General features: G+C 45.1%; 5 protein-coding genes across 5 annotated transcripts; 2 read left to right on the top strand and 3 right to left on the bottom strand.

The window, feature by feature from the left end:
- Positions 1 to 18: 18 nt before the first annotated feature.
- V865_003800 (uncharacterized protein) lies at positions 19 to 1,462 on the top strand (the record flags this gene model as incomplete). The annotated part of the gene is made up of 2 exons (XM_066227589.1): positions 19 to 680; positions 793 to 1,462. The coding sequence occupies 2 exons, from the start codon at positions 19 to 21 to the stop codon at positions 1,460 to 1,462; spliced, it is 1,332 nt and encodes a 443-aa protein (XP_066083686.1).
- A 1,415-nt stretch (positions 1,463 to 2,877) lies between these two features.
- On the bottom strand, positions 2,878 to 4,137 carry V865_003799 (uncharacterized protein; the record flags this gene model as incomplete). Its single annotated transcript, XM_066227588.1, has 4 exons — positions 2,878 to 3,278; positions 3,346 to 3,562; positions 3,626 to 3,965; positions 4,034 to 4,137. The coding sequence occupies 4 exons, from the start codon at positions 4,135 to 4,137 to the stop codon at positions 2,878 to 2,880; spliced, it is 1,062 nt and encodes a 353-aa protein (XP_066083685.1).
- Positions 4,138 to 4,586: 449 nt separating this feature from the next.
- V865_003798 (uncharacterized protein) lies at positions 4,587 to 6,744 on the top strand (the record flags this gene model as incomplete). The annotated part of the gene is made up of 12 exons (XM_066227587.1): positions 4,587 to 4,672; positions 4,755 to 4,817; positions 4,880 to 4,986; positions 5,047 to 5,138; positions 5,216 to 5,386; positions 5,468 to 5,621; positions 5,679 to 5,726; positions 5,785 to 5,939; positions 6,043 to 6,232; positions 6,328 to 6,346; positions 6,416 to 6,613; positions 6,687 to 6,744. 12 exons carry the CDS (start codon positions 4,587 to 4,589, stop codon positions 6,742 to 6,744), a joined length of 1,341 nt encoding a protein of 446 aa, XP_066083684.1.
- A 561-nt stretch (positions 6,745 to 7,305) lies between these two features.
- V865_003797 (uncharacterized protein) lies at positions 7,306 to 12,030 on the bottom strand (the record flags this gene model as incomplete). The annotated part of the gene is made up of 6 exons (XM_066227586.1): positions 7,306 to 8,484; positions 8,587 to 9,626; positions 9,690 to 10,598; positions 10,669 to 10,974; positions 11,065 to 11,481; positions 11,550 to 12,030. 6 exons carry the CDS (start codon positions 12,028 to 12,030, stop codon positions 7,306 to 7,308), a joined length of 4,332 nt encoding a protein of 1,443 aa, XP_066083683.1.
- Positions 12,031 to 12,473: 443 nt separating this feature from the next.
- On the bottom strand, positions 12,474 to 17,293 carry V865_003796 (uncharacterized protein; the record flags this gene model as incomplete). The annotated part of the gene is made up of 6 exons (XM_066227585.1): positions 12,474 to 12,616; positions 12,692 to 14,253; positions 14,321 to 15,787; positions 15,844 to 16,542; positions 16,593 to 17,024; positions 17,088 to 17,293. The coding sequence occupies 6 exons, from the start codon at positions 17,291 to 17,293 to the stop codon at positions 12,474 to 12,476; spliced, it is 4,509 nt and encodes a 1,502-aa protein (XP_066083682.1).
- Between the last annotated feature and the right edge of the window lie 833 nt (positions 17,294 to 18,126).

The following is an 18,126-nucleotide window of genomic DNA, read 5'->3' as shown; positions in this document are numbered from 1 at the left end:
TGCTAATTCGAGATTACCATGGCTCAAGGTCAAGGTATGACTCGCAGGTTCGATCATTCGGCTATCATCCGAGCAAGCTATTTTCAACTGTTCATTGTTATCAGTATAGTATTGGGATGTGCTTTCTTCCCATTGTATTTGTATGAGGTGCAACATGGAGAATTATGGTCAACCGAGATTGGATATCTATTTCCTTCGAAAGGCAACGGGAATAACAATTCATCGCCTACTATCGACCACGAGTATGATCATGTCGAGACGATATCAAAGGTGACAATACATCAAGAAACGATTACAGTGACTGCCACTGCCACGGCTACGGCTACGGCGACCTCAACCGTAAACAACTTCGTCTCAATCACGCGGACACGGACACAGACACAGACAATGACAACTCTTCCTACACCCACTAGACACCCCATCATCATTCTCCAGCATATAATGGACAACTCGAAATCCCCCGTAGCGAAATACGATTTGCGCCTACTCCTTGATCGATCACCAGGGGATCACGAACGGTATGCCGAAGTCCACGGGTATAGGTATATCCAAGATCGTACCTCCTACGTCGAAGAGGGATTTCATAGTAGAAGGAAATCAAACAACAAGATACATTGTCTGATAAGGACGATGTTGAATGAATTGGTTAAACCCGTGGATGAAAGAGCTGAATGGATATTGTAAGTTTACAAAACTCCCCTTCTCTTCACCCATCGTACCCAACGGATAACCTGCTATGAAATATGTAAAATGACTGATGACTGATTCACGGACTGGTGCGATGTGATGTAGTATGACAGATGCTGATACAGTAATGTACAACCCCTCCATTCCCCTACATCACCTAATCCCATCTTCCGTACATCAACTAAATCCCGAACCTTTGTTCCTTGGAATCAAAGATTTCAACGGATTCAATAATGGTAATATGATCTTCAAGGTCAATCGACGTATAATATCATTTTTATCCAATGCATTATCCATTGAAGAAAGTAGGGCACAGAAAATCATGAGTGGAAATAGAGATGTTGATCCAAAAGGGAGGATAAGAGATAATTTCGCTTCCGATCAAGAATCATTATCTATCGCTTTACTTTCACCCCAAAATCAAGATGTTCAAAGAGGTTTTTACGAAATGCCGTGCGATTGGTTTAATTTTTATCCTGAACAATTTAAAGATAATTATACACAACCACCTATGGAGGAGCAAGAAGAGAGGATGATTCTACAAGCGCATTATCCAAATTTTAGAAAATGGACATACCCCCTACAACCTATTGTATCTCATGCTGAGAATATATACAATACTGCTATTGGCAATGCACTAGATGCAGGATTGGTGAATAGCCATTCGGAAGGATTGGAATTGATGGATTGGTATAAGAAAAGTAAGATGGTAGCGGATGATTGGTGGCGGATGGCGAAAAGTGGGATTGATGGGATTGAATTTACAACGATATGAAATCAAGGTTAATAATAATAGTCTGACGTTCTCTATCAGGTAGAAGTGGGTATAAAACATTGATAACATAGTACTGTGTTCCAATGATATATATAGACATAGTAGAATAGGTTTTTCAAATAGAAGTTTTGTTCCGGATTCCAGTACATCCATGTATTTCGATTTGTAACTAGCAATTTTTGAGGCATACCCTGCTACCGTACTGTACAACAAAGGTTTTTCACTCGGATTTCTATGACTTGCGTTGCGATCCACTGACAATGATAGCTTAGTACCTCATCGATTTTCAGGCTTTAAGCTGAAACTGTAGTGGCCAGCAACCCTATACGCGGAGTGGCACCTACGTCCCGCCCATCCAACAGAATCACCGAAAATGACGGGGCTACAGTAGCGTCTTTCTCCGAGCATATAAAGTATCCCTTTGCTCCTTTATCGACCTGAACTATATGAACTGGAACAAAGGACGGTCACACCATTTACTACTGAGAAAAGATCGCATCGGCTTATCCTTTCATGTTACGACTCCAAGCTGAGTTCGAAGCGGGTCGAGTGGCCAAGGCTACCAGCCCCACTGCTCCTTTCCTCAGGGTGTCATGAGTTCTCTGTCCAATACTGTACAGGTCATTAGACTGTACAGACCAGATTGTACATATTGTGGTTTCACCAAAGCCAGTTGGACTGATAAGATCATAATCTACTGCAATTACAATTATCTTCTTGCATACATTACTGTACAGTTGAACCATGTCTTCCACCTCAACATTACCGTCTGTAACGGTCCAATGTACGATCACCAAAGCCATCTCGCCCAACGAGTTCTGGTGTACCGTCGGAGAACTAAATACGACCGCGACATCATTTCCCTGCAAGGCATTTATGAATCATGTTAGCCCAAATCATGAGCTCACTGTATACGGCCAAGATAGCGTTATACTGAGACCTGGGAAAGGACCGAGAATAACCAGTGCAGATCCATGCTTCTCCAATTCGACCATATCAGGATTAGAGACTTTGACAGGGAGCGGGACGAGCTGCCCTCCACTGAAGTTGGAATCGGTCGAAGTTGTTTTACAAAATGAGTTTAGGTGGTATGACCAGACGATGATGGGGAAGTTTACTTTCCGAAATGGACAAAACTAAAGTAACCTGTCAATTCGGAGAACTATTTAGCGTAGTTCGGTCAGTCTGACTATAGGAGGCCCCCATGTGATGGACCAAGGAGCTTGCTGTTTCTAACGGGAGAGACGACAATGAATCTGCATGCATGCCATGTGAGATGTAAGCTGCCAACCGCCTGGATTTTCCTCAGTGGCATCCAGTAAACGATGATCAATCATTACTCTATTTCACGAACTCCAAGAAATTGAGGACAAATGTCATTGACATTACAAAGTGTCGAAATCCAATTTGACGCGCTAAGACCTCGATATTGTCACTCTCACAGCTCGATGATCGCTCCACCTACCCGTCCAACCTTCTACATCACCTTCGACGAAATTATCCAAACAAGCAAATCTGACCACTTGCCATCCACCCCGACTACGAGACTTTTCATCCCCTTCGGTCCGTTCTCTATCGTCAGTCTCTCCCTTTGCAGTGATGGGAATAGCACCGAGCATGATGAAATCTATCCTCGTAGCATTCTTACTTCCCGGAGGTGCGAAGTCCGTATAAGTATGTACCGGACCATATGGACGACTCTGTATGGTAGACGATAAGTTCATAAATGAGTCGAGGAAGTAGAACGATTTCTGACCCGATGGTAATACGTGGGAAGAAGTGATATTTCGATAACCGGCTTCATGCGAAGGTGAATCTGGCAAAATCATTCAACACAAATGTCGTATTTACAGTACGGTTCAAAGGTTTATCTGTGAACTCACTGAAATCACCGAATAAAATAACGGGCCCTTCTTCTTTCACTTTTTCATCTTCTTCTATCCTCTTTACCCAGTTGTATATCTGCGATCTGATCAGAAGACTACTTTCGGCCCTGGCACGTATCCCAAGGTGATCATAGTGAGTGTTTACCGCATGTACAAGTCCACCGTTCTTTTCACGTCGTCGGAGCGTAAGGAGAGTGGCAATCCTCGGTAAAGCCTGTACCATCATGTTAGTGTCTACGTCTAACGAGGCACCCTGAAGAACATAAGATTGACTCACAGCATCCCAGCCTTTTGAAGGTTTATCCGGCGTAGGTGACAACCAGATCGTTGTCCATTTGACTACCTCAAATTTCGTACTATCGTAGAATATGGGACTATATTCTCCAGCTTCTACACCATCATCTCTTCCTACTCCCACATGACCATATCCCTCGCCCAGCAGGCTCTGTATATCTAGCAGCTGACTATGGAGGACCTCCTGATATCCAACGATATCGAGCTGACCTGTGCTCAGCAAGCAATCTATCAGTCGCGTCTTTCGTTCTGACCATGGTTTCTCTCGATATTGGTTGTCGGTACCAGGAAGATTGAATGATTGGGTACCATTATCGTACCGACTGCATCACAGTCAACAAACGTTAGGTCTGATCAAAGGGGTTTCAGGCGCGGCTGCCTCCAAACTCACACGTTTACGGTCGCGACGTGTATCATATCCCCTTCCGATATCGATGGATCATAATTGCTGCTATTGCTGATGGGGTTAGGTAAGGGCTCAGTCCGGGTGACCATTGTGTGTGAGCGTGAAGTCTACTGAAAGGACTAGATACTGTCGCTTTGATAGTGTACTACGAGTACTACGAGTATACGACACAATAGATTGAAACGTTCGGCGAGTGTGATGACCGGGTATCTGACCGCTCGATTGGAGACCCCGCATTTTAGTGCCAGTGAATCGGAATCGGCCCACGTGGTATCGCCATAATTCTCTGGTGTGTCTGTGTGTATCTCAAAGGAATCTCAAAAAGAGGTCCAAGCGAAGGCATTTCTAACTTATATCACTTTGAGTTTATCATTCACTTGATGTTCATCCATAGACCCATATACCGTGTCTTGCACTCGTAAACGCGCACTTTGGTCGAAGCTTGCTACAATTCATCGCCTGTTTCCCGCTGCTCAAGAGCTACAATCGGTCGTATCAACCCTGAAATAGAGACTCAAAAACCGTCAATCCATCTAAAATGGAAGTAGACAGCGAGATCAACGTTGATGGCAACGCCCACACGAATGGGCATGTTGCCACTCCCTCCAAAACTCATGCTGACAAGTAAGTCTAGTCGCCCATCCTTCTGCTTGCCTCGCCCCTAGCCTCATGCAGAGCTGATGTCCAGGTTGATGTGTTCAAATAGGAAAGAAGAGAAGAACAAAGATCATGATTTCTATTTCAACTTCTACTCATCATTACAGAATCAGTGAGCTCTCCACAGCCTTTCCGAGGTCAGATCAATGTCATGCTAATGCGTCATGAGCGCAGGGCAAACATGATAGGTGATATTTCACGTACTGGGACGTATCGGAAAGCTATATTGGGTAACGCAGAAGTAGCTTTCAAAGATAAAATAGTGCTGGATGTCGGTGCTGGTAAGTCAAGTCTATTCCTCATGTGGCGGTGCAGGTGTTTGACAAGTCGATGTTCCATAGGATCTGGTATATTGTCGTATATGTCTGCTCAAGCGGGTGCCAAGGAAGTAGTAGCGTTGGAAGCTTCTTCGATGGCTGAGAAGATTGAAATTGTGTGTATCGACTGAGAACCCACATCAATTGTGTATTGACCCGCAGTGGATCAGCTGACTAATTCATCCTTGTGTAGCTGATCAAAGCTGCCAATGTTGGTAAGAACAACGCTCACCTGAAGGATCGTATACGGATAGTCAGAGGTATGGTGGAAGATGCCAAAGTGCAAGAACAAGTTTTGCAGAATGGGAAAGTGGATACCATTATTTCAGAACCTATAGGTGTCATGTTGCTCCACGAGAGGATGGTGAGTCGTTGATGAATGCTCAGCTACGCTCTACCTACTGTGAGGGAATATGACTTATCAGTGAGATGATGTGTGACATAGGTTGAATCGTTCATCTTGGCTAGAGACTTATTCCTTAAACCGGATGGACAATTGCTACCTTCGGCAGGACAAATATTCTTTTGTCCCTTTTCAGATGAGGGGCTGTACACTGAGACGGATCAGAAAGCTCAGTTCTTCAATACTACTCTGTTTGGTGAGCTGTGATGCCTTGGACCGCTTCACGAAACAGGAGCTGATCATAAAGCTTAAGGAACCGACTTTAAGGAGTTATATCCTGCTGCTAGGGAAGAAGTGTTCGGTAAGCTAACAAGATTTCATCTATCGCATGGTGACTGTAGCTGATATATCCAATACAGCTCAGCCGGTAGTTGGGATGTTTCCTCCTTCGTCCTTAGTATCGACAGCATGTACACCCAAATCGTTCGATTTTTACACATGTACGAAAGAGGATCTATTAGAATTCACAATACCGGTGGATTTTGTCGTTCACAGGACAGCTTTGATACATGGGGTGAGTGATCCCATTCAACCCACGTCGTGTACAATCCTCTTCTACCGGAAGTAATCTGTTTAATGAAGGGGGGACAATCAATTGCTAATAATGCTTGACATAGCTCGCATCGTGGTTTGACTTAGATTTCTATCCTCGTCAAGTCCCAACTTCGGAAGATCCAAATTGGAATTACCCAATATCATCTACCGGTAATTGGCAGTGGATGGCACAGGAATCACCGTTGAATCCTGGTCCTACGCCTGTACCACCGAAAGATGGGTTGGCAGTCAAGTTGTCTACTGGGCCAAGTGGTGAGTCAGCTTGACTAAACGGGCAAACGCCAGTGTATAACCTTATAGTTTATTGAGCTGACGTGTATATCGGACATTGCTCATTGCTTTGATAGCGGCCAGAACACACTGGCAGTGAGTAACCGTTTACCATTCACCTAGAATGTCCCCTCAACATAAGCTAAGTTTCTCCTTCTTGAATAGACAAGCCCGTCTTCTACTTCCGGAACCACTAGCAGCAAACAAAGGCGAGCGATTGAAGGGTTCGATCCACTTCAAAGTGAACGACGCTAGGTCATACGACCTGACTCTGGATCTCGAGATTGATAGACCAGGTCCTGAATGGAGTCCTAACCCGTTGAAGAGAACGGCGGAATATCAACTACAACAACAATGTTTCAAGTGAGTTTCGAAATCACCAGATACGGACGTGGATGTCTGCATTTACTAATCCTGGCGTGTTTGTTGATGTCAGTTACTCGTATAACCCTGATGCCTCGCTGAATGCTCTGAGTATGGCTGCTGGTATATAACAATATAATCTATGGAGATGATGTGCCAAAATGCTGGTGCTGGTGGATGATCACGGAATAGGGAGGGAAGACGTGCAAAAATTCAGGTTGGGGTAAAATAAGGGAATTGAGTAATCAGATTATTCTTGCATTTCGGTAGAATTCAAAAGAGAACACTATTTTCATAAATATCATATCATACATATCGATTAGCCTGTTTATATATACCCTGCATGTCTTACAGTATCTAGTGAATGTAGATGACCATTGTCCGTGTGAAAGTGAAAGTGAACGTGACTGGACAAACATACACATCCAAGATCGAAATGTTGTGATACCTCTCTCACATGTCAAGTCGATATCTCATCAATCATTCTTCGATTCCTCAACCTCGTCCATGTACAGTGGGAGTATACGCGACGTATGTATATTGCAAGCACAGCACTTGACTTTCCATCATTCACATAATAAACTCTACATTCAAGTGACTAGATACTGTATACACAAGTTGTCCGACTAATTATGTAAATCAACCAAGAATTCAACCAAGATATGAAAATATGTTTATCTACATCTACTTGTTCACACTTCATCAACCCTTGATAAACTCTCTCTCTTGGAAGTAGAAGACATAGCGCTACTTGGTCTTCTCACTAATACAGGAAGACTCGTCCTTCTTTCCACTTTTTTCGTGGTCAACGATGTTGTCGATGTTCCCGCACCTTTGATCGACGAGATAGGTTTCGCTTTAGGTACATTGGCTTGTTCGGAAGGTGATGGTGTATTATGTTTGGTACTGTTACCTAAAGCTACCCTCCCACTACTCGAGATAGTATCTCTCCTCGACCTATTCAACGCACTACCTGTGGAATTGGCAGTGCTGACTGTACTCAAATGCGAGATAGTCTCTCTTCTTGATCTACCTAATCCCGAAGAGGAAGTCGAAGTGGCAGAAGTGGAAGTGGCCAATCGTCTAGGTAAAGGTGTATTATCCATCCCAGTGGAAGGTGTGGGCGTATTAGGTATTCTGGAAGTAGAGTATGACATTGAATTCCTGACTGAAGAATTTCCTGCTCCGACTCCTCTGATCGTAGAAGACGTAGAAGGTGTAAATGGGACTGTCCTCTTGGAATGAGTTGAACTTCGATTTAACAAAGCTAATTCCAACTCTTTACTTTGCAAAGCAACATTCAACAACTCTTTATCTTCTTCTAGCCCTTTGAGTTTCTTCTTCAATTCTTCCATATTGAGTATATCTTCTGAACTGCTCTGTCGCACTTCATGTAACTCGTTTCGAAGTCTGGTTTCGGACAACTTCAATTGATTAATCTCGTTGATGAATGCCTTCAAACTTGAATTGGTACCTTCCTCAGTTTGTTTGACATTCTCATTCTTCAATATCAACTCCTTCAATGCCTTTTCCCGGGATCCAAGTTGAATCTCCAATTCTTCTATTCTTTCTCTTGATCTCTCTATGACCCTGGTAGAATCTCTCAGTTGTCTTTCGAATGATTCTCGAGTATGCGAGAGCGATTGTTCATTTTGGTGTATTGTCAATCTCAAAGTCTCAAGCTCGGCTTCTTGGGCATGTATGAGGGTACTGTTGTGTTGGAGTGACGATCGAGTATCTTCCAATTCGGACTGAAGAGATTCGTAATGATATTTAAGGGAGGAAAGTTGATTTTCGAGAATGGTAATTTGATCGCGGAGCTTAAAAGCTGATTCTTCATCGAGGGAGTTCTGATTGATTATTTCGATCAACTAAAATAGAAACATCAACATCAAATACCGAAATTTTCAATGCTATGTCCTCAACTGATCGGGTCTGAGTCGCATGTCAATAGGTGAACAAAGATCGCTCACCTCTTCCTTCTCCTCCTCCCAAACTCTCTTCTCCTCCATCAACCTTGCGATCATTTCCGTCCCCTGTCTTCCCGCCCATTCCCTCTCTGCACTACTTCTTTGCAATTCTTCCAGTTGTTCATGTAATTGTCCAATTTCAACCTCACTCTGGAACCTTCTTTCGTTCTTTTCAAATCTAGCAATTTCGACTTTGACCTTCAATTCTGAGATAGTCTTTTCTTTTTCAACCAACTCATTCTTGAGTGATTTGACTTCATCATGTAAAGAAGATGATTCATCAAGAAGCGAAGAAGTTCGTCCGTCTTTCTCTTCAAGGAATAAGTTGAACGACTGAATAAATTGTTGAGCCGAACCAAACTGTTCTCGAAGAGTGGAGATGGTAGATTCCTGTTCATGCAGATTCATTCCTCCTTCTTTGATCTGTGATTCTTGATCTTGAATGATATCTTGCTGAGCTGCCAGGTGACTTCGTGATTTTTTAAGATCGTCTTCCAAAAGTTCTATAATTTTCTCCTTCTGTACGAGTTGTTCCCTCATCGACACAACTCGATGCGACGACACAGGCAAACTTTCAGCCAAAGTGGTAGGAGACTTTTGAGATTCCGATCGGGATTCCTCAAGTAGCTCCTTCTTCTCCTCCAATTCCCCCCGCACACTCTCAAGCTCCTCTTCTACATTTCCCTTCTTACCAATCATCTTATTCTTCTCTTCAATCACTCTGTCCTTCTCTGAAAGAAGCTTATTTTTCACTTCGATCTGATTTTGGGCCCAATTCATTTCTCTTCTCAATTCGAATATCACCATTTCCAATTCCTTCTTCTCATTTTTCAATTCTTTCGCTTTTTGACTTTTGTCCTGCAAGACCTCGTTTTCTCTCTTGAGGTTGTCGATCAATTTTGCAGCCGCATCATGATCAACCTTCATCAATAGGTTTTCTTCTTCCAGAGCTGCACATCGATCGGCAAGTTCGTCATGGGCTTCTTGAAGGTTTTCAAAGAACTCTTCGTTCTCCTTCATGGCCTGTCTGAGCTGGTTGATCGCTATATTCAGGCAAGTGGACGGTCAGCTTGCAGTGAGTGGCGCTTTAAGAGAAGCAGACTCACCTAAATCCTTACTTTCACAATTCTCTTTCCATACCTCCAGTTCGGCATTTCTACTGTTCATATCAACTATCTGCTGTTCCTTCTCTTGTCCGATACTTTCGATCACCAGTTTCAACTCCTCATTCTCCGACTTCAACACGTCCATCATAAACTCCCCAGCTTTCAGTTGGTCCTTCAAAGCCTTGGTATGATCCGCATGAGCTTCTAACAAGGTATTCGTCACCGAAAGTGGCGGGGCTGAGAGATATTTTCTTCTGAGCAACGGTAGTGGCCAAGCAGGGGAAGGTGGGAGAGGCAATTCTTGAGCTGAAAGCGAGGGAGAAAGCGGAGTCAAGGATCTGGTATTTGCATCCGTAATCGTATGCTGATCGATGGGAGTATGATCGACTATGGATATCTGATAGGTGGTACAATGGTCTTCTGAGAAAGGTGATTCTGTGATATTGGATAATTCGTGCGCTTCATAACCTTCCAAGCCCTCATCCTGGAGTTGATATTCATTCCTATATGATTGATCTTGTTGATCATGGGCTTCCTCTTCACCCTCACCTTCTAATACTTCTTCCAAATTACCATTAGCATCTTCACCGAAGCATGATGCGATTGGAGTAGCACCAAAAGCATCCAAAGACATTCTCTTGGTAACGTTCGCAGATAGTTTGACTTCGAAAGGTGATGAGGATCTTTTAGCGGCTCGTGAAAACTCGCTTTCCCTGGATTTTGAAGGGGGTCTTCGGATAGGTGAACACGCAGGACTGGATTCTGCTCTTCTATGTTTGGCTGGCGATCTGTGATTGATCGATCGTGTAGGTGAGGTTTTCGCCGGTGGTTTCGAGGGCGTTGTATCTGGAGATATTGAGTTTGAAGGCGATACAGGTGGATAAGTATCCCTTGAGAAAAATCTCACAGCTAGGCAATTGCAAAACCCTGAGGATCAGCTGGATTTCCTTTCGATACTCTTAGCTGAGAATTGGCCCACCGTCTTTCTCATGCTTTGCTCCATCGCTCAAAACCCCTCTTTGCAGATCCTCCTTCTTACCACCAGGTGTACCGGGAGGCAGAGTGCCGTTATCAACGAGCGTGTCGAAAGCATCTTCTTGAATTGGTTCCTCAGTCCAATCGAGGGCTTGAGAGGGTGGAGCACCGAAGTCAGTAGAGAAGAAAGTAGTTGAATCAGCATAGAGGGACTGGGCGTGTAGGTGGGATTGATCAGCGATTGGAGCAGGGTACGAGCGATTTGCAAGAGGCGGTCGAGATGGTGAATCAGCGGGAGAAGACAGGTTTCCTACAGTATAACCATAGTGAAATCAATCGTGAGTCATTTTGTACTCTCGCTACCATTTACAACCAGAGATAATGAAAAGGTAGAACTCACGGATTTTGCCTTTCTCAGGACTCATTCTCTGATCAAAGCTCATGTACCTTCGTCTTCTCGGACTATCCACACCAAGCCTTAGACCATCCCTCGTACCTTCCAAGGAAGGACTTTGATCAATATCGAACGAAGTTGATCTGGTAGGTAGATCAATTTCAAATTGCAATTTCACTCTCATACTTTCAGGTGTAGGGAAATCGTCATAACCCATACCCATACTGTGATTAAGACTGGGGTCGGAGTATAGGATAAATTCAGGTTTGGGTGATGGAGCGGGTTTACGTCGGATGGACATTTGCTTGTTTAGCACCGGCGTTGCTGAGTTGGACCTTGATCTTGACCTTGTGCTCGATGCAGAGCGAGATTGGGAGTTTTGGAGTGTTGATGGTAGAAGTGGGAGAGGGGGGATTGGATCTTCTGGTAGTATACCAACCAGATCAGTCACATTCATCCGCTTAGAGAGAGAGACCAGGGGTATGACTAACCGCGATACTCATCGCTCAACCTCAAATCTCTCGGTACACTCCTACTTGCCTTGAGACTATTCTTCCTCAACTTTCTTCCCTCTGATCCCATACCCATCTCGCCAGCATCACCGCCGATAAGTACAGGCGAAGGTAAGGGTGGTATGACTTCATCCCTGGCCTTTCGTTTCTTCTTCGACTTGTTCTTCAGCGCAGAGAGACTCGGGTCATGTGCCAATGATCTGAGGATGGAGGGCGTACGATGATGTCCGGGTTTCCTAGTGGGTGAAAGAGGTGCGACTGGATCGGGAGTAGCCAGGTATCGTTTTTCCTCGTATGAGTGAGGGGGGATCGTAGAATCTATTGAAGGGTAGGTGTGGTCGCTCTCCAAGGATGAGGATGGTCGGGCATTGGAGAATGCTGGTGAGGGTGTTGGGGTATGTGACGAGCGGAGGGATGAGGAGGGGCGATGGAATGGGTTGAGCTTGTGGATGATGTCCATGATAGGTGAAAGAGTGAAAGTCCTTGATTCGTGAAGGGTATCGTTAATTTCGTGAACGAGCAGAAGAGAAGAGAGGAGGAGATGTTCAACAAGGGGAGAATCAGTCTTCGAGTATACTCATGTCAATGTGACACTCTGACTTGTTGATCTCTCAACTTTGCTATGACCATTGAGATGTAGATGATCGTTCAACTTGCCACCATTCCCGCCCGGACCACCTCCACCTCCACCTCCCCATCTCAATTCACCCTGAATCCAGACAACGCAGCTATGACATGAGATGCAATGCATGTATGAGAGATCAACCCTATTCTATCAATGGGTACACGAATGATCTGTAAAAGAATATCATCAACCTTGGGAATCATATCATATTATAATATATAATATAAATACACACAGAAACAAACAAACGAACACATGGAAATGTTAGAAACTTTCAACTACATACGCTGCTTGATAGCTTTCGTAATCTGTCTAGCGTAAATGAGACAGAACCCTGTGGCTATGGGTAAAGCAGATACCAATAACCAGAAGCCTACGAATAGTAAGATGGGTAACCAGAAGAGGTATAACATCCTGTCGCCTGTATACACAACAAAACACAACATGTCAGCTCCAATTCATAAACAACCCCATTGGGTGATCAGGCCATACTCACGCTTAACATGTTTAACCACTTTCTCACTCGGACTAACACTCCCACTTCTCCTCTGTTCTCTACCCATTCCCCTTGGCCCTTCATTCGTATGGGCACCACCAGATTTCCGTCTCCTCCTTAGACGTCTCAACTCGTCATCTTCCCTCCCTCGGTATTTCGCATGACTGGACGAAGGTCCCGAGTCTACCGGAGTGGTAATCCCACTTTGAACAACCGCATTGAACGCAGCGGCAGCCATGGCCTGAGTGAAGAGCTTGACTTCTTCAGGATTAGTAGCCATCTTCGAAAGTGTCTCCCAGGACGGCGCGGGGAAAGCTACCCATCCCTGTTGTTGCTGTTGTTCATGATCACCAGCAGGGGTCTTATCAGGATTATGTAGCTGATTGAACATCGAGTGAGGTATAGGTAACCTATCCCAGACTGCATTAGGTATCTTCTGTGAAGTCGATGATAATGTCCGTGACATCCATCCTGCAGATGCAGATGCAGATGCAGATGCAGGCGTAGTGGAATTCTCGCGAGGTGCATATGGAGGTGGAGGATGATCATCCTTATCATGTTGATGAAGTTCAGTATCGGTCGCAGGAGCGGGGACAGTAGCGGTGGCAGTCGCGGTCGTACCAGTAGATTCAGAATGTTGTAAGCTTGGTCTTCTAGATTTCGGCTTTGGCGATTTCGAGTTTGATTTCTCCTTTTCCTTATCTTTCTTTTTACCACGTGAGATAGACGCCGAATGCGAATGACCACTACGTCCTCTCCTACTGGTACTTTTCCTTCTCGAAATTCTGATTTTCTCCAAATGATCTAATTCATCTTCGACCTCGGATCCAGAAGACGGGTTATCATCATCAATCTCACTGACGTTACTTCCCTCATACCCGCTATTCGATCCAACATCCACATCAGGCAGCGCCTCAACTCCAGCTTTGGCCGAGGTCGATGTCGACCAAACAGCCGATAATAATAACGCTTCAACTTGAGAATGTTCCGAATATTTCGCCAAATCCAAAGGCATCTCCCCATACGCGGTTGGTCGATCATATGAGGCTCCAGCTTCTACTAATACTCTCGCACATGTTTGTCTTCCACATAACGCAGCGAACGCCAAAGGGGTATATCCATTGATATCTTGAACATCTATATGAGCCCCGACTACAATCAACCTTCTGACCAGTCTGTGGTATCCCATAACGGTGGCGATATGGAGTAACGTCTGTTCAGCATCGTTCTTATGGTTGATCGCTCCACTAGCTCGCAACGATCCAGGCGTATTTTCATCAATGGAAGCTAAAAAGTTAATGATGGTAGACTGGAGGGTATCGTTGGTGTTGGTGTTGGTGTTGGTAGATTTCTTGCCGTTACCATCTGTAGAGTCGGATTGATCGGCTATATCGTCATCTGGGTCGCCAGGTGAAGGACCAGACATGGGTGAGTTTGAGCTTGATCTTCCACTCCATTCACTGTTCGTCGCCGATCTCGTAGCAACATGATGCGCAAGTCGATAAGCAGCATCGCTGGACGATCCGTTATATTGATTTCGAACTTCCAATGCCAGTCTCATCCTAGACACGCACAACTTCATTAGCTGTGTCATTACTCTTGGTGGCTGGAGGTAAGGTGTACACTTACAAATCCTTATCCATTTCGTTATACCTGAACATCTGACTGTTCTGACCGGGTATCTTGAAAGCGCCTTGAACAGTCACTTCGACCTCACCAGGGAAACTCGACGGAGGTAATTTGCATTGTACGAAACTATCGCTGACGAAGTCCGTTGGTGCCGGTCGTTGCCCGAAGACAATCACCATACCAGGGGAGAAGAACTTGCCAGCGATGGCAATCTTCGTTCCTCCAGCCATAGGCCCATCTCCAGGTATGACATGTGTGATTTGAGCTTGGGCTGGTAATTGTGCCATCGCAGCCAACATATCAGAGATGGATTGATCTTGCTGTGCTTGGGCGGCATGGGAAAGATCCATACGGTTGGCAGTGGGTGATAAGTGCAGATGATCAAATGGTAAAGGCGGTAAGCTGTTTCCGGCAGGCGGTGATACATTGTTGTTGAGGAACATTCCCAGATCAGGTTGATGTTGCATGGGTTGATGGAATGGATTCGATACATCCGCGTGTTCTCCACCTGTATAGTCGAGGAATTGGTCAATATCTGTTGCCGAAGCTGGAGGTATACCGCTTTCGCTGAACATCGCAGACGATCGATCTTCACCGAAACCTGAGAATACTGATCCACCGTCACTCATCGATGAGATGGAGGTATGGCTTGATGCAGCGAATATATCGTCCAATCCACCTGTCATAGCACTTGACATCTCCACATCGGTTGTGTCGTTACTGAAGATCATCGACGGTTGAGCACTAGCTGTTTGGCCAGTCAGACCCAATGTCGACATAAAGTTGTTAGGTGACTGGATGTTCTGAGAGAACAACATGTCATTATGCCCATTGAGCGACATCATCTGTGACCGAGGGCTAGTTAGGTTGGTGGGTGCAGGAGGTTGACCGTTATTCTGCATACCGTTATTGACTTCCATTTGATTGTTGAGTGGGAACTGAGGACCCCTCAATATACCAGGACTGACGGTGTTGTTGACTTGTTGCATATTGAAATCGACAGAAGATTGTTGTTGCTGCTGCTGCGGTTGAGGTGGTCTCTGAGACATGACATCTGGTTGTTGATGAAGTGATTGAAGCGAAGTGGTTGATCCATGCCTCTGGAATCCGTTAGACATGAAGTTATCGATGGGAATGGTACCCATTGCAGGTGATTGGGATGGAGGTCGTTCGTATGGTTTACTTGCTCGTACCGATGGTGTCTGTTTTTGCAGGACGGCACCAGCTTCCGAGAATGACTGTACACTTTCGCTTTCGGAAGGTACAGGTGATTGTCGTCTTGATGATGCGGTACTTTGACGCCCTTTCCTCTGCCTAGGAACAGCAGGTTGAGTTTGGTTTGAAGTCATTCCATCAACCTTGGATTTGGTCTTGGGTTCGGTTTTGTGATCATCCGTTATACGTATAGGTTTAGTAGTGGAAGTAGCAATGATACGTCCGTCCCACGTCCGTAAGGTGAATTTGATCCTGTAGCAACACGTTAGACAGGTTGAACTCTGATATTGGGAGACGGACAAACTCACTTAAATCCTACTTTCTCACCATGGCATTTTCCGTAACAAACCACTCTAAAGGGTAACCAATTACAACTTCCATCTTCCATCTTGACTTCCGGAGGGGAATTGAAAAGGACGATCTCATGTCTCCAATCTCTATGTTCCGGATCCCAAGATGGTTCTTCTACTATCTGACCATTTCTATGAGGATCATACTGATCTGGATTCTCACCCGTGATGTAATCTTGAGATGATGGGACGAGCGAGTGTCTAGGTTTGACCTGTGAGGAAGAAGTATCTGAGTCTGAATTAGGTAATCTTTTCCTGTTGACCTCCTTCGATGCCCTTCTCCTTGCCTCTCTGTTCCTGCATCGCTTACAGACATACACCCTCCGCCCATTGTCTCCAGACATGTAAACAGAAGTTTCCACGTAGGCTAGATGTTCTTTGGGTATTGGTCCAGCTTGAAGTTGTTTCTTCGAACTTGCCTTGGTAGTTGTCCCGGCTTGTAAGCGTAAACCGTGGAAAGTTGCTATGCGTTCAAACGCCATGAGGAGGTTGCCATTGGAATCACGAGGTAGCAATGGATGAAGAGATGGGTGGATGGGTCGCATGGGTGTAGGAATGGGGCAGAATCGTAAGATGTCGATGATTACTCTTATTGCTGTCTCTACTCGAGATTTGTCCGAGAACTGAGGGTCACCTTGGAGGAAAAGTTGGTTGGAGCTAGAAGAGAGTCAGTATAAGCACGCGATCTAGTGTGAAGAATGACTTACCTATTGCTATTCGATAGATCGTCCAGCGAAGGGGTAATCATAGATATTCCATCAACTTCATACATCCGCCGTGGAGGATCTGACCTCAGCCCTCCATGACTGTGGGATCCATTCGCACTCGATTGGTTGGAAGGTTGTAACGATGCGGGAGTTGGTAAGGGTACCTCAGCCGAGGGAGGATTGGGTAACCTGGAGGGACCGGCTGGGGGAGGAATCGAATGGAAGGGTTTGATCTCTTGTTGAGGTGGTGGGATATTCTGCTGGAAAGGTTGAGGCTCCTGCTTTATCTGAAAGACAGGTTTGACATCTTGCTGAGGCTGAGGTTGTGAAGGAGGTATACTGGGTTTGGTGTTCTGTTGCGGAGCAGATGAAGGGAAAGGATTAGGGTGAAATCGTGGTACTGGGGAGAAAGAGGATGATGAAGGGGATGAGCTGAAAAAGATAACATATGTCAGCTGTGAGCTTTACGGCGGGTTGTGGAAGAATGATGCTCACCCATTGTTGAAACTGTTCAACAGAGCCTGCATACCCTGCATCACATCGTGAGGAGATCTGGTATAGCCCTCATGACCTAACAGCTGGTTCTGGTTCGCGGACGACGATCCCTCGCCACCATTTATGATGCCGTCAGGAGAAGACGATGGTTTGCTGAAGGGTGACGAAGCGGATGCTGAAGCTGAGGATGGGTCTGTCGGCAACATCTGAGAGGTGAAACTCGCAGAGGTGCGACCGTCGGATTGGGATGGAAGTCCAAGGTGAGTTTAATGTGATTCACAAGATGATATGACTTGAACTGGTTTATGACGACATCCGAGATATTAAAAATCGTTCACGGAAATGTTGGTTATCGATTGATTGATGAAGAGGATGTATTGAATCTGATGTATCAATCTGCCGGGATGTTAGCGTCGAGAAAGATATCGTGATGATGATGATTAATCACTGTCAATTGAGCTGGAGTGATAACGAAAATTGCGGCACTCCGTCCAATCCGACTAAAAACCTCTTGTCTAAGATGATGGGATGGCGACGCCGGCTGACGAGTAAGCTGGATGTTATGTGCCGTCCTATTCGGGGAGGACCAAGAGCGTGTCGGGAAATGGGATGGATAGGTATATTGAATATTGCGTAGACGTCGAAGGCTTCTTCTTTACCCTTGCTTCTAAACTCTATTCAGGCCAGGTCCCCACATGTACTCTTTTGCGAACAGAGAACGATCCTCTCCTCAATCTTCTTGGCGCGGTAGCGTAGGAGTATTGTGTCGGTAAATGGAGATGGACCGTCAAAAATAAAAACGTGTTTTACGATAAAGGTGTACCACTAAGATCAAGTCGAGCAGGGAGGCGATTAGAGGCGTGAGAAAGACCTTTGTTCCTATGCTTGTTAAGTTGGGTTATGGGGAGTGCGTAGTACGTAGTATATAGCGATCGGATGGTTATCTCGATTGAATACTGTGCTTGATGATAGGTCAAGGACGAGGCGATGCCGAAATGAGAAGAGGACTACTGGTTGAATAAATGTATGAATGGGAATC

Source organism: Kwoniella europaea, chromosome 1, assembly GCF_036810445.1.
Source record: "Kwoniella europaea PYCC6329 chromosome 1, complete sequence".
NCBI lineage: Eukaryota > Fungi > Basidiomycota > Tremellomycetes > Tremellales > Cryptococcaceae > Kwoniella > Kwoniella europaea.
Note: the sequence above shows the minus strand (reverse complement) of the source record. Positions and strands in the feature narration are given on the sequence as shown.